Genomic DNA, 14,845 nt, shown 5'->3' with positions numbered 1-14,845 from the left:
CACCGTTTAAGAAATATATTGAGAGGTTTGGAACGCTGATTCTTCTCCCCAGGCCAGAACCCCTGTTCCCCAGAGACACCCCCCATGTCTTACCTGCTAGAAGTAGAACCAGGCAGGACCTTGCAAACCCAGAAGGTCCGCAAGCTGTTGGGCGGCGTCTGCATGTTGTTCGAGTTGCTCTTGCAGGTGGGAGGGTGTGGGGCATCCTGGGAGGTTCTCTTTGTGCCCAGGTTGGTGCCTGGGTTCCCCCCGTGTTCTTTGATGCCAGTGATTGGGATCCCCAGCTGAGCCCAGACACCCATCCTAGGTTCTCTTCTCCCACCCTAGGCCCAGGGTGCTTCAGTGCCAAGAGCCTGCTCAACCCCAGTGTAAACTCCCGGGTAACAAGAGAAAGAGGTCATAAAGCAGAGACATGAGTCACGAGCTGAGGGAGACCCCATGACTTTCCTTCTGCTCTGCTATGAAATAATAATAGTAATTATTATTGTTGTTATTACTATTATTATTATTTATACCCCACCCATCGGGCTGGTTTTCCCCAACCACTCTGGGCAGCTCCCAACAGTATATTAAAAACACGATAAAACATCCAACATTTAAAACTCCCCTAAACAGGGCTGCCTTCAGATGTCTTCTAAAAGTCAAGTAGTTGTTTATTTCCTTGACATCTGATGGGAGGGCGTTCCACAGGGCGGGCGCCACCACCGAGAAGGTCCTCTGCCTGGTTCCCTGTAACCTGACTTCTCGCAGGGTGGGAACCACCAGAAGGCCCTCGGAGCTGGACCTCAGTGTCTGGGCAGAACGATGGGGGTGGAGACACTCCTTCAGGTCTACTGGGCTGAGGCCGTTTAGGGCTTTAAAGGTCACCACCAACCCTTTGAATTGTGCCCAGAAACGTACTGGGAGTCAATGTAGGTCTTTCAGGACCGGTGTTATGTGGTCTCAGTGGCCACTCCCAGTCACCAGTCTAGCTGTCGCATTCTGGATTAGTTGTAGTTTCCAGGTCACCTTCAAAGGTAGCCCAAGAAACAGGCAGGCAATCAACTCTTACATCCTCCTAGTGTCGCAGTAGCTTCTGCAGTGGGTGGAGACTGGCCCCTTCCTTGGAGATATCAGAGGCACTTTATCTGATTTTATTTTCTTTAGCATGAAGTTAGGTTTAGGGGGAGAAATTTGACTTGGCTGGCATGTGAACCTGTCTATACCTCACTTTCCAAAGCAATTAGAATCATAGCATCATAGAGCTGGAAGGCACCAAAAGGGTCATCAAGACAAACGCCCCCTGCAATGAAGGAATCACTTCTTTGTGATTGGCAACCCAGTTCTCTGGCCAAGGAAGGTGTGCAGAAATCCATGCGCTAGGCATTTCGCCGGGGAAAATTGCATTGCAAAAAAAAAAGGTGTATATCTCTGCTTGGCAAGAAATGTGCATGTTAAGAGGAAATCCGTGCTTTCACGAGGTCTTTAAAAAACCAACTTACTGCACACTAATGTGTAGTTGAACTTGTAATTGCAAAATATGAGAAATGGGGAGAAACAGAAATGGACCTATTTGCCTACTGTTACTCACTGATGAGGCAACAGCAACACCACCAATAACCCAATAACAATATGCACATTATAGAATACTATGGCAGATACTGGAATATAAACCCACCCCAGCAGTCCTTTGCAAAGCAGTGCCAATACAGTCAGAAATAACCACTTGAGGCTTTTATTTCATCAGCAGATATGGTGTGTGTGGTTTTTCTTTTTCTGCCTGGGGGCCTGGATAGACCTAAGAGATGGTGCTTAAGTGATCCACCACGATCTCCATGCATACGATATTCCTCTTCTGGGGTGGGGGTGGGGGGGTTGGAGGTTCCTTGGACTTTGCTGATGCTGCTCCATACTTGAATGATGGCAATATTCTGGACTAGAATGATCACTCTGGCTTTAACCTGGAAGAAAGCCGGTCTAGAATCAGAGGACGGTCACCACAACTGGAAGCAACCCCACCATCTTTATCTCTGATACGCTGGAAGGTTATACTTCTAACACATGAAATTTATTTAATTGTTGCAATTATATTGCCCCCTGTCCCCCTCCAAAGAGCTCGTGGGGGCATACATGGATCTCTGCCTTCTCATTTGAGCCTCAAAACAGGCTAGCTAGGGCGTCCCCTGCCAATCGGTGTTGATGATACTGAGATAAATGAACCAATGGCCTGGCTCATTATAGGGTGATTTCCTGTGCTGCGCAGGATGCTGAGATGCTAGAAGAGGATATGATATTTGTCGGATATGATCTTTCCTTCCTTACGTTTGTGAGTTCAGCAGAGGGGAATCCCCCTCCCCCAATAACAATACGAATTTTGTGCAACATTTGTCTTCATTTAATAACTGGACCCCCACCCCAAACCACTTTCTCCCCAAAGGTGGAAATGGAATTCCAGAAGTCTGCCCTCCCTCTCTGCCTCCTGCCAGATGTTGTTTAATCATCATCATCTTCTTCATTTTATTATTTATACCCTGCCAATCTGGCTGGGTTTCCCCAGCCATTCTGGGCAGCTATTAGAATATATAAAACATAATAAGGGATCAAATGTTAAAAACGTCCTGATACAGGGTTGCCTTCAGATGTCTTCTAAAAGTTACGTCGTTCTTAACTTTTTGAAGACATCTTAACTTAAGTAGTTTGTGGTTTTTGGAGAGAAAATCCAGTTTTCTCCAGAAAGAGAGGTTTCAGGCTCCATCCTCTAGGTTTGCTACTTACTGTGCTGCAGAAGACGTGGTTACCGTGGACAGGTCCAATTCATTGCTAAAGAAACGGGGGAAAGGATTGAAGAGTTTAGGAGGGAGAAGTTTGGCGGCTCTCCGTTGTGTCAAAGATGGTCGCTTCTTTAGAAAACCTCCATGTCCCTTATTTGACTGGGGCTCTGTTTTCTGCCATTCACTGAGCCTCTCTGGTGCTTAATTTGCCTTCTGGGGACATCTCATTCAATGTTTTGGCGTGAGATGCTACCGTTGTCATTCAACTCCCCTCCCCAGGGTCTATTCATGTCTAAGGGTGGGCTGATGCACTGCCAGATTTATGTATAAGCTAAACAAGCTATAGCTTAGGGTCCCACTCTCTTGGGGGCCTCCCAAAAAAATTAAAGGAAAAAAACCTGGATGTACATTTCCAAAATATAAGACAAAAACAAAATAAAACCTACATACAGCAACAGTGTTTTGTGTTGCGTGGGCTCCTACGATGTACATATTTTTTTATGCGCAGATGGCTTTAGATACCTATTAGGTCCATAGATTACCATATAACATATATTCAACACACAAAAACAGCGACAATTTGTTGTTGAATAAGAACAGCTGGACATATAAAGGGCCCCATTACCTTCAGTAGCTTAGGGCCTCATCAAACCTAAATCCGGCCCTGGGGCCACCCCAAGCAGTTTAAAAGGAACCTGGATTGCTCAAACTAAGAGGCTCAAACTAGCCTATCCAAGCTGCCTCAACACCTGAGCCCAAGCCCTGTGTCATTTAACCCTTGGTTCACATTACACCAACAAGAAGAACTTGCAGGAGAGCTGGTGTGGAGAACCTCTGGCCTTCCAGATGCTGCTCTCATCTTCCCTGAGCATTGGCCGTGCTTGCTGGGCCTGAGGGGGGTGGTGGTTGTGGGGCAGCAACATCTGGAAGTCTACAAGTTCTCTGCACCTGCCACGGAGGCAGGCTGAGGAACTTGCGCCCCACACACCCAGCACTCTCTGCCCCATTGTGTAGGGCTGGTACTTACGTAGGTGTCTTGCTCTGACTGCCCACCCTAGGGAAACAAAGGAAATTTCAGATGTAGGCATTAGACTTTCATCGTTCCCCACAGTGGACCAGAGTCTCCCTTCTTTTGAAGGCATCTATGCAAAGCTCCACCTCATCCTCTCATCCACCCCTGAGACTGGGTTGGTGGAGCAGCTCTGTGGGACTGCTGCAGCCATAGATCTCTCCCAACCTCACTGGTGCCTTATCTGGTGATTGCAACCCTAGTGGTACCAGGTACCAGGGGAAAGTGCCATTTTCCCCACCAACAAACTAACCAGGGGTATGTGTTTTTTCAGCAGGAACTTGGGGAAACTGAGTTCCCTTACCTTTTAAAATGAAATAATATATATAAATATATTGGTCGAGGGTGGGTGGGTGGGCCTGGAACATATATGCATCATCATCATCATTTTTAATTTGTATACCGCCTTTCTATCTTTCTTTCTTTTTTAGATAATTTTATTTATTTATACATACAACAAGAAAAACACACACACAGAAAAACACAAATACCAAATTACACACAAATTACAAAAATAACCATAGACACATAATTTTCTTGGCAAACAATAAAACATCTATTGGTCTTAACACTAAAGACCCAACCTCCCGTCTATTCCATATTCCTGTCTATTCCATATTTCAAATTCATATTACGTATTGCCAATACACACTTTTTTCATAATTAAACTTATTCTCAATAAATCTAGTTTCTTCTGTCTACCTAGCAACTATCACTGAAGTTCCTCGAAGTTTTCTATCTTACAATACTCAAGGCGGTTTACAAGCTGAAGAAACAAAAAATGTACATCTTATAACAATCTAATACAATACAAAAATGTGATAATAAAACATAACTTTAAAATAGGCAACCTCCATCAAAAAGCTAACATTCAACAACCATTAGAATAGTATAAAATAATAATATCAACATATAAAAGTTAAACAGAAATCCACTCAACAGTTACAATACTATCTAAACTATAAACAATAAAACAACGGAAAGCCACAGAACATAAAACAATACAACACACATTGAGAAGCAGAGGGCAGAGCAAGGCAGGTGGAAGGAGGCCTTGCCTGATGGACGCACCCAATCCCTGAGCCAAAAACACACCTATGCCTGTAATCAATGAAATTGTGGCCATTTCTAATCCAGATCGTTGTCTGCTTGAGTTTATTAATTGCATCTTACATTTAGCTGCGGCCTGGGGAGGAGCTGTCTGCGCTGCAACTGGGTCCGCAAGAAACTAACAAGCAAACTTTGCGGTGAGTTCCCCCACTCCCCACCCCCTGTCCTAGAAAAAAGCACTGGAGCTACCACTGCTCAGGGGAGTAGCTGAATGACTGACCTAGTGATCTATAGGGTCCAAGGCATTGTAGGGCAAAGGTGGAGTCGTTTATTTTTTTTACTAGGACCCCAGTCAGGTGCCGGACTTGGGTGGATGGATATATGCTCAGAATGGGGTACCTTGGAACACACATACTGCTCAGGAATTTGTGATCTGTATCCAGGACCAAGCTCACAAGTCCGTCCACACAAAAGCCTGCTTCTTTCTGCGTGCTAGACCATTACAAAGTCACAAACCCTTGTTGATCCACTGCAAATCAGCCAAAGATCTATCAGTATCCGTTCCTCCTGATCTACCTTCTGCCCTCCTGTTCCAGGGGACCCCAAGAAAGTTCCATTTCCCTGAGGAAATCTGGCCTGATCCGCAACAAACATCTTAAAGCACAGCCAACACACCTTGAAAGCACATGGCTTCCCCCCAAGAATCCTGTAGTTTTCCAGTCACAAGAATTGCAGTCCCTGGCACCCTTAACAAAATACAGTTCCCAGGATCCTCTGGGGGAAGCCATGAGCTTCAAATGTGCATTGGTTGTGCTTTAAATGCATGGTGTAGCTCTTTCCATAGTCACAGTGGGTTTTCCCAGCTGTTCCCCAGGTTGAAGATTGTTTAGTTTGTCCCATTGGTTGGAGCGAATGAGAACCAACCAGACCCTATTTGAATAGCTCCACCCCTTTATCTCTGTAGTCCTGCCTTGAACTAGAAACCCACCGACTTCACCGTTCTTAAGTGCAGTACTTAGTGCTGGTTCTTACTAGTCTCCAAGGATAGGGGTTACCACCATTTTTGGGTTTACGTCTTCCATAACAGAGGGTGGAGTCAGAAGTGGAAACTCTTGGGGATTAAGCGTCTTCTCAGAATTTAAGCCATGGGTATCTTTCCCCTCCAGAACAGAGTTGTACAAATCCCAGTTCTGCATGTCTGCTGCAGAAATTGACTAAGGATAGCACCGATTGGCTGGTTCCTGTAATGTCAGGAACCTTCAACCTTCCCTGGACACATCCTTGGAGAAGGTTTTGCAGTTCTTTTAAATTGTTTCTTTTTGGGGGGAGATGCACATTCAAATGAACAGGAGTAAATGTACATGCTGTGCTTAAAAATAAAATATAATTCAGACAAGCAGTCTGAAGAAGCACTGTGGGGATGTGAATGTCAGATTGTTGAAGTAGTGTTCAGTTTGCTGACATGCATGCTTGCCATTTCAGGTAGGAAGCCTGGAGAAGCCAGACTCCTGCTATGGCTGAGGGACACTCTGTAAGTTCTCTTATTTTCTGTTACCTGAATCTCTGCACTTCTCATAGAACCCCAAATATGGAAATGGAATCTTGGAGCTCTGAGACACTCCTGCAACTCCCGAAAGCTGTTTTTTTTTCAAGAAGGAGGAGGAGAAGGAAGAAATGAAGAAGAAGAAGAGCACCCAGGATTTGCCTGCTGCTTACCTTGAAGGTTTGTTGCTTGCTATTGCAGGTTCTGGTCCAGCACTCCTAAAATAAGCAAAAGGACAAAGAGTTCAGGAGCAACAAGGTTGTTCTGGACCCTCTCAACTGCATCACAGAAAGTCCTCAGATATTTGACGCCTAAGTCATCTAGGTGCTTTAAACACTAGTCTGAACACCTTGAATTTCACACAGAAATGAACCAGCAGCAGAATGGAGCCGTCCATGAGGAATAAGGGGAGGAGGCATCTAACCAACAGCTCAGTTTTCCTGACCAAAATTCTGTGCCACCCTAGGCTATTTGAGTTTCCTCTGCATGAGAATGAGGAGGATGGTCTAGATAGGGAAAGCACTGCCACGTGAACAGGGAACAGCCCTCCCCAATGCCACAACTCATCACCAAAAGCAGGGTTGTGTTATGAAATGCCTCCCCAACAAGACCCGACCAGCGCCCACCACCCACCATCTTCAGACACCAGGCAGCAGAAACCAGGTTCTTCTAGAAGGCTTTTGGAGTCTCGCTGTTCATTGCTTCCCCTGTTGCTATGGAAACGGTTATTGATTTCTGTTTTAAACATTTTTGATTTAGCCGTCAGTAGAATTATGTAGTGCTCACTGGAAGGACAGATCGTGAAGCTGAGGCTCCAGTACTTTGGCCACCTCATGAGAAGAGACCCTGGAAAAGACCCTGATGTTGGGAAAGATGGAGGGCACAAGGAGAAGCGGACAACAGAGGACGAGATGGTTGGACAGTGTTCTCGAAGCTACCAGCATGAGTTTGGCCAAACTGCGGGAGGCAGTGGAAGACAGAAGTGCCTGGCGTGCTCTGGTCCATGGGGTCACAAAGAGTCGGACACGACTAAACGACTAAACAACAACAGAATTATGTATCTTATAGTAATGGAGCTCCAGAGTTGTGGGCAATACCTATCAGGTGTCCACACTAAGTTTGGCATAGTTTCTCTCTTAATGAAAAAGATTGCCACAGAGCGTTAGGCCCAGCCCTCCAGGATTTCTATGATTATTTTTTTAAAAAAATCTTTTACCAACAACCAAAACACAAACATTGAAACCCCCTAGGCAGCTGATACATTGGGTATACATATTCAATAACATACATATTCATATTCATATTCATATTCATATTCTTATTCTTATTCAATAATATACATATTCAATAATATTCAACAATAACATGTTCACATCAACCATATGTACACTTCTATATACCTTAACACTCCTCCCTCCACAAGGTTTATTTAACTTTTAACATTTTAATTGCCCCAAATTGTTCAAAAATACCAAAATAATTCAATATCTTCTCAAACCAATCCTCCTCTTTCTCACTGACCTTAAACCCTTTCATTCTATGTATCTTCACAGTTAGGTATTCCAAAATTATAATATCATTCAGTTTTTTCCTCCATTGGTTCACCCCTAGCTCTTCTGCATTTTTCCAATTACTCGCTATAACCTGTCTGGCTGCAATTACCATGAATTTTACCCAATTACATTCCTCTTTTGTTTTTAACTCAGGCTACTCAGAACTGAGTAGCTCCAACATTTCTATGATGAAGATAGGGTCATCCCTATCTATACCCTCCAACATTTCTCCGATGAATTTAGGGATGCCCAGTGCTATTTTTCTGGAAAAAGAGGTGCCAGAACTCATAAGGAACACATCTTTTGTTCTACTAGAATGGCAATGGCACCCACCAGACAGGTGCCGGAACTGAGTTCTGGTGAGTTCCGGCTGACAGAGAGCCTTGAGGATTTCCTATTCCATGTTGTTGTTGTTTAGTCGTTTAGTCGTGTCCGACTCTTCGTGACCCCATGGACCAGAGCACGCCAGGCACTCCTGTCCTCCACTGCGTCCCGCAGTTTGATCAAACTCATGCTAGTAGCTTCAAGAACACCATCCAACCATCTCATTCTCTGTCGTCCCCTTCTCCTTGTGCCCTCCATCTTTCCCAACATCAGGGTCTTTTCCAGGGAGTCTTCTCTTCTCATGAGGTGGCCAAAGTATTGGAGCCTCAGCTTCACGATCTGTCCTTCCAGTGAGCACTCAGGGCTGATTTCCTTCAGAATGGAGAGGTTTGATCTTCTTGCAGTCCATGGGACTCTCAAGAGTCTCCTCCAGCACCATAATTCAAAAGCATCAATTGAATTCCATACCCTCCAACATTTCTCTGATGAAAATAGGGACATCCTGGAAGAATGGCAGATGAAGGTGATAGACTACATGGGATTGGCAGAAATGACTGGCAGAATCCGAGACCAGGGAAAAGAGACGGCGGAAGAAGATTGGAAGAAATTTAAGAACTATCTTAAGAAACATCGCAAAATTAATGAGTGCTAGAACGATGTGGCTTTAGAAATCAAATGGAGTACAGCTGTAAAGATTAAGTTAAAAGAAAAGAAAGGTTGACAATTAGATAAAATTAAGGGTGAGGATTTGCTGAACTAAATATTTGAAATGGGAATGCAGAAAGGGGAGGTATGAGGAGGTCGGTGAAGTAAGTTTTAAGAAAATAAGGTTCTGAAATTATACTTGTTCTTTTTTTGTTTGTGTGTATTTTTTTTGTTTGATATAATTTGTAAAACTTCAATAAATATCTTTTTTTTAAAAAAAAGAAAATAGGGGCATCCTAAGGAAAAGCGGGACATTCTGGGATCAAATCAGAAACCGAGATGGCTAGTGTAAATCTGGGACAGTCCCTGGAAAACAGGGGTGCTTGGAGGGTCTGGGTTGGCTCCTTTCAGTTTCCTGAAAGATTAAATCAGAATCTATCCTTCTAAGATACAAGGAAAAACAACAAAGTAATAAGTGACGAAGAGATATTTGTTACCTTCGAGTTGATTTGGTTTGGTAGCTAATCAGACCCACGGCCAATATGACCCCCAGGAGACACCCAAGAACAATGGCTGTGATGGCTCCTCCTGAGAGGCCTCCGGCTCTTTCTACCTCTTTCTCATGTCCTGGAGGTAAGGGAAAAGTCATGTGAAAACAGTGATGGGAACCCAAATCTGCCTGTGGCATTGGCACTGTGTGGTTTCCAGAAATGCAAAGAACACTTGCCTCTCTATGGACTCTGTCCGTTAGCCTTCTATTTCTGTCTCGGAAATTATGCTTTATTATACTAAACCAGGGTTGTGAGACATGAAAGAAAGTTGTTGAACTTCCTTTTGCAAAATCTCCCCGCAAAACGAGGGGATTTGGTGATTTTAAAGGAGATTCTTGGACATTTCTACGGATTTTTGTAAATTCCGCCAGGACACTATTTTCGACGGGTGAATCCCAGATATATCTGGGGAATGATGGACATATGGCAGCCCTTGCTTTGGCTGTTTGCCACCTGACACCAGAAACAGCTGATAATTCTTTCTATCACCTGTTTCTGGTGTCGGGTTGCCAAAGGCCATAGCGACAGTTCAACAACTCTGTCTACAGCTCAGCTGTGTGCAGCAGCTGAGGGCCTTTTTATGCAGGCAGATTTTTATAGATTGGATTGAGGTTTTCACCTTGATAGAGGTGCTCCTAAACCAAGCATTCCATTTAAGCTTGATCGTCTTTCGCACCTGTTCTAGAGGAAAGAAGGGCCCAAAAAGGAGTTACCTGTAACCTCCAAATATTTTCGCCCAACGAGAGAGTATTCTATCCCATTCCTCCACACTTCCATCTCTACCTCATATACAGCAGTGTCCTCAGAGGTGATTTTGGTGATGAGGAGAGAGCAATCCTGATTAAGAATTTCCCGACCGGTATGGCCATACATGTATTGCAGCGAGACATTTGGCTGCGTATAGTAGAGCACAATGGTCCTCGATATAGGGCCTACCCCTCGCTTCCAAAGGCAGCCCACAAAGCCTTTGATATCTCCATCCAGGGTGAGTAGAATGTCCTCGTCTATGACCGGAATCGATGGGTAAAAACTGATAATGATATCCCCCCTGGGTGGTGCCACGGGTTCCTCGGGCTTAGGACGCTTCGAAGTAGGACCACCAGGACCACCAGGAACGGTTGGTCCTGGACTACTGGGAGCTCCAGGAGAGGCAGGAGAGATTTCGGGAGGAGGAGGACTCAGGGAAGGAGGGTGGGGAGGAAGAGAGGCTGGAGAGAGAGGAGGACCCTTAGTTGCCACTGCTGGAGGGAGAGGGGGAGGAGGAGACTTAGTTGTCGCTGAAGGAGGACGGGGCCGAGGAGTCTTAGTTGGCACTGCAGGAGGAATGGAAGGAGCCCCAGTTGTTGTTGCAGGGAGAGTCCCGTTTGTCATTGCAGGAGAAGTCCCCTTTGTCATTGCAGGGAGAGTCCCTGTGGTTGTTTCAGCAGCTGCAGCTGCTGTTGCGGGGGGAGCCCCGGTTGTTGCTGGAGGAAGAACAGAAGCATTCGTCGTGGCAGCCACCTGAGGCAAACGAGGAGGCTTAGGAGCGGCCATTTTCTTCACATGAGGACGACGAGCTTTAACCCTTCTGGCAGCTTGAGTCAACAGGAAGCAAGAGCTCAAGATGGAGGCTGTGGAATGGGGAGGAGAAAGTCACTCCGTTCAACAGGCCAAGAACAGGCAGGAGTAATGGAGACAGAAACCCTCGTAATTTCATTTATTCTTTCTCCTACGTTTAAATCCTGCCTTTCTTCTGTCGTGGCACCCGAAGTGCCATACATGTGGCTCTCAGGTGGTCAACAATTCAGCCACTGACCAGACTGAGACCTACTAGGCTCAGCAAATTAGTGGTGGCCTCACCTGCCTTCAGACCTTACCCTGCAATTTTACAACCAGAAGGGGCTTCCCAGCTTACACCCCTGAGAACAAATAAAGGGGGATTTTCGATCAACTTTATATTTAAAAAATATACAATTGGCATTTCAGAATTTGAGAGGCATGGCTTTTTATACTGAGGTGGCCATAGAACTTATAAAACAGGTTCTCTCTCAGTATTAGATCTCAGCTGTACCTCACTGTTAGGATATTGGTTGAGATCATTTCTTCTAAATGCACAAATGAAAAATGAAGCTACAAGGAAACTAGCAGAATATGAAAAGAAGCTGACAAGAGATCATATAATGGCTAAGGGATGAAATTCCCTTTTATACAAAACCCTTTTCATGAACCCATTTTGCTCCTAACGAAATCTAAAAAGCTGGTGCTAATTAAATTGGGATATAAGCATTGAAGAGGATAAATTGAACAATTTATGGACAAAAGCACCATATAAATATTTGTCAGCAACTACCAGGGGATGCTTATTAAAAATTGTGCATGGATAGTATTTAACACTGAGGCATCTATGGATGCCAAATTATAGGTACACACCAACTTATGTGGTGGAGCTGTCCACAAATGGAACAATTTTGGAATGAAGGTCTAAAAGAGATTGTAGCTCAGACAATCCCAATAACCCCAGTAACAGTCTTACTTCATTACTACAGATATGGACCAGTTAAGAAGTAAGGAATTAATAACACATTTATTGAAAGCAACTAGAATGGCAATAGCCAGAAATGGGGAAAACCTTGCCGTTAATGAATATTGAGCCCTGATATAATATAGTCTGGCAAGCAGCTGTAATGGAAAAGCTGTTTGAATCATAGAATCATAGAGTTGGAAGAGACCACAAGGGCCATTGAGTCCAACCCCCTGCCAAGCAGGAAACACCATCAGAGCACTCCTGACATATGGTTGTCAAGTCTCTGCTTAAAGACCTCCAAAGTAGGAGACTCCACCACACTCCTTGGCAGCAAATTCCACTGTCGAACAGCTCTTACTGTCAGGAAGTTCTTCCTAATGTTTAGGTGGAATCTTCTTTCTTGTAGTTTGGATCCATTGCTCCGTGTCTGCTTCTCTGGAGCAGCAGAAAACAACCTTTCTCCCTCCTCTATGTGACATCCTTTTATATATTTGAACATGGCTATCATATCACCCCTTAACCTCCTCTTCTCCAGGCTAAACATGCCCAGCTCCCTTAGCCGTTCCTCATAAGGCATCGTTTCCAGGCCTTTGACCATTTTGGTTGCCCTCCTCTGGACACGTTCCAGTTTGTCAGTGTCCTTCTTGAATTGTGGTGCCCAGAACTGGACACAGTACTCCAGGTGAGGTCTGACCAGAGCAGAATACAGTGGCACTATTACTTCCCTTGATCTAGATGCTATACTCCTATTGATGCAGCCCAGAATTGCATTGGCTTTTTTAGCTGCCGCGTTTGGGGAAAAAGGTGCCATGGTGGAGAGAGAAAAAAAACAGATATGTCTACACAGTGTGTTGTGATTTTATTAAATATACAAACAAAGCAACATACGGATGAGAAATACCTGCAACCTATATTGCAATATGGCATAGATAAGCAGGAACTACTCATTCGCCCCCTCCTATTACTCTGTGTTTTCTAAGCTGAACTGCTGAAGAACTCATTTTACAGGTTTACTGTAATTATCTCATTATTACGTATGTACAGTCACACCTTGGTTCTCAAACGCCTTATGACTCGAATGTTTTGGCTCCCAAACACCGCAAATCTGGAAGTGAGTGTTTCAGTTTGCGAACATTTTTTGGAAGCCAAATGTCTGCAGCCAATCGGAAGCTACGCCTTGGTTTTTGAACGTTTTCGGAAGTTGAATGGACTTCCGGAATGGATTCCTTTCAAGAACCAAGGTATGACTGTACTGTAAAACAAGATAGTTGGTATTTTAGGTCCCCACCCAGTAACCCATATTTTGTTAGTCCTGTTATGTTTAGGAGCTATGTGTGTACAATTTTGTAAAAGAATATTATATAGCTATAGATATAGATATATGTATTTTAAAAAATAAATAGATCTCAGTCCTTCTGGGTCTCTTCTCTCCAGACCATCATCAAGCCAGGATCTCTGTTCCCCAGAGACGCCCCCCCCCCAATCTCTTACCTGCTAGAAGCAGAACCAGGCAGGATCTTGCAAATCTGGAGGGGCCCCAAGCTATAGAATGGTGTCTGCATGATGTCCTTGTTGTTCTTTCAGGTGGGAGGTTTACGGGCATCCTGGGTGGTTCTCCGTGCCCAGATTGGGGTCTGAGTTCCTCCCAAGTTCTTTGATGGTGGTGACTGGGATCCCCAGCTGAGCCCAGACACCCATCCCTGCTTTTCCTCTCCCCCTCAGCCCAAGATGTTTCACTGCTTGGGAGCCTCCTTACCCCCTAGTGCAAACTCCCAGGTAACAGGAGAAAGAGGTCATAAAGCAGAGATATGAGTCATGAGCTGAGGGAGACCCCATGAGTTTTCTCCTGCTTTGAAACAGGCAAACTAGAGACTCATACATCACTCCGATAGTCCCTGGAGTCTGTGTGCTATAGAGGTTGGACCCTGTAGATATCCGAAGTGCCGCGTTTGATTTAAAAACAAAACCACATACTGTATTTTTCGCTCTATAGGACGCACCTGACCATAGGAGGCACCTTGTTTTAGAGGGGGAGAACAAGGGGGGAAAAATCTCCCCCTCTCTGTGCAGTGCCCCTTCAGCGAAGCAGCTGGAGAAATGGAGCCCCTTCCATTTCTCCTCCCACTTAGCTGAAGGGGCACCTACTCTTCAGCGAAAGGAACCCGAAGCCTCCAGAGTGCAGCGGGAACTCCCGCTGCGCTCCAGAGGCTTCAGGCGGCTATCTGGAGAGGGAGAGGGGTCGGTGCGCATCGACCCCTCTCGCTCTTCAGATAGCGTTGGGTTCCTTTCGCTGAAGCCTGGAGAGCAAGACTCTCCTGGCTACATCAAAAGGAACTCGAAGCCTCCGGAGCACAGCGAGAGCGCTCTCTCTGCGCTTCGGAGGCTTCGCGTTGCTATCGCTGAAGCCAAGGAGCCTGCATTCGCTCCATAGGATGCACACACATTTCCCCTTAAAATTTGGAGGGGGAAACGTGCTTCCTATAGAGCGAAAAATACGGTATGTTGCATCGTCCTGCAGGCCACACAAAAAGCCCTGTTCCCAATCCACGGAGCTCTGCCAGCTTAGAGCTAGCATATTGAGGAAACAATCCATCATTCTGCCATCTGTCCTGACTCCTGTCTGATGACCTCCTCAGACTCAGATTATGGCTTTCAGCAGAAATTTCAATGATCAGATCAGTACGACACATAGGCCAATTGGAGACCTAAAGACACGGCATGGGCTAGAAAGCTGGACACTGTAGCTGGGAGCAGAATAGGAGTCTCCTAAAAACTCTCAGCACCTTTAACAAACTACTGTTCCCAGAATTATTTAAGGGGAGCTATGGCTATTTAAGGGAAGCGGGTGGCGCTGTGG

General features: G+C 45.1%; 3 protein-coding genes across 4 annotated transcripts in view; all 3 read right to left on the bottom strand.

Moving 5' to 3' along the window:
* The window catches only part of LOC310712646 (uncharacterized protein), a 28,609-nt gene extending 28,238 nt beyond the window's left edge, over window positions 1-371 (bottom strand). For both annotated transcript variants that reach the window (XM_083515919.1, XM_083515918.1), the window contains exon 1: window positions 94-371. In XM_083515919.1, the coding sequence (XP_083372045.1) occupies window positions 94-205 (112 nt within the window). In that variant the 5' untranslated portion in view covers window positions 206-371. The remainder of the gene's footprint in view (window positions 1-93) is intronic.
* Window positions 1-14,845, bottom strand: part of LOC310712671 (pregnancy-specific beta-1-glycoprotein 8-like) — a 111,692-nt gene that overhangs the window by 92,083 nt on the left and 4,764 nt on the right. The gene's annotated exons all lie outside the window — the stretch shown is intronic.
* Window positions 1,699-13,759, bottom strand: LOC310712653 (uncharacterized protein). The gene is made up of 7 exons (XM_083515930.1): window positions 13,480-13,759; window positions 10,199-11,095; window positions 9,432-9,561; window positions 6,586-6,630; window positions 3,778-3,804; window positions 2,755-2,799; window positions 1,699-1,940 (listed from the first exon to the last, which is right to left on the bottom strand). The coding sequence occupies exons 1-7, from the start codon at window positions 13,589-13,591 to the stop codon at window positions 1,925-1,927; spliced, it is 1,272 nt and encodes a 423-aa protein (XP_083372056.1). The 5' UTR covers window positions 13,592-13,759; the 3' UTR covers window positions 1,699-1,924.

This window comes from Podarcis liolepis (assembly GCF_965112155.1).
Source record: "Podarcis liolepis genome assembly, chromosome: 7".
Taxonomy (NCBI): Eukaryota; Metazoa; Chordata; class Lepidosauria; order Squamata; family Lacertidae; genus Podarcis; species Podarcis liolepis.
This window is presented reverse-complemented; position numbering and strand designations above follow the sequence as displayed.

Excerpts from the sequence above, each read along its gene's own strand:
- LOC310712653 (XM_083515930.1), bottom strand. The coding sequence starts at position 13,591 with ATGCCCGTAAACCTCCCACCTGAAAGAACAACAAGGACATCATGCAGA. Across the intron at positions 6,631-9,431 it reads CAAACCAAATCAACTCGAAG|GAGTGCTGGACCAGAACCTG; the intron begins GTAACAAATATC and ends TGCTTATTTTAG. Across the intron at positions 2,800-3,777 it reads AGTCAGAGCAAGACACCTAC|CAATGAATTGGACCTGTCCA; the intron begins GTAAGTACCAGC and ends CCGTTTCTTTAG.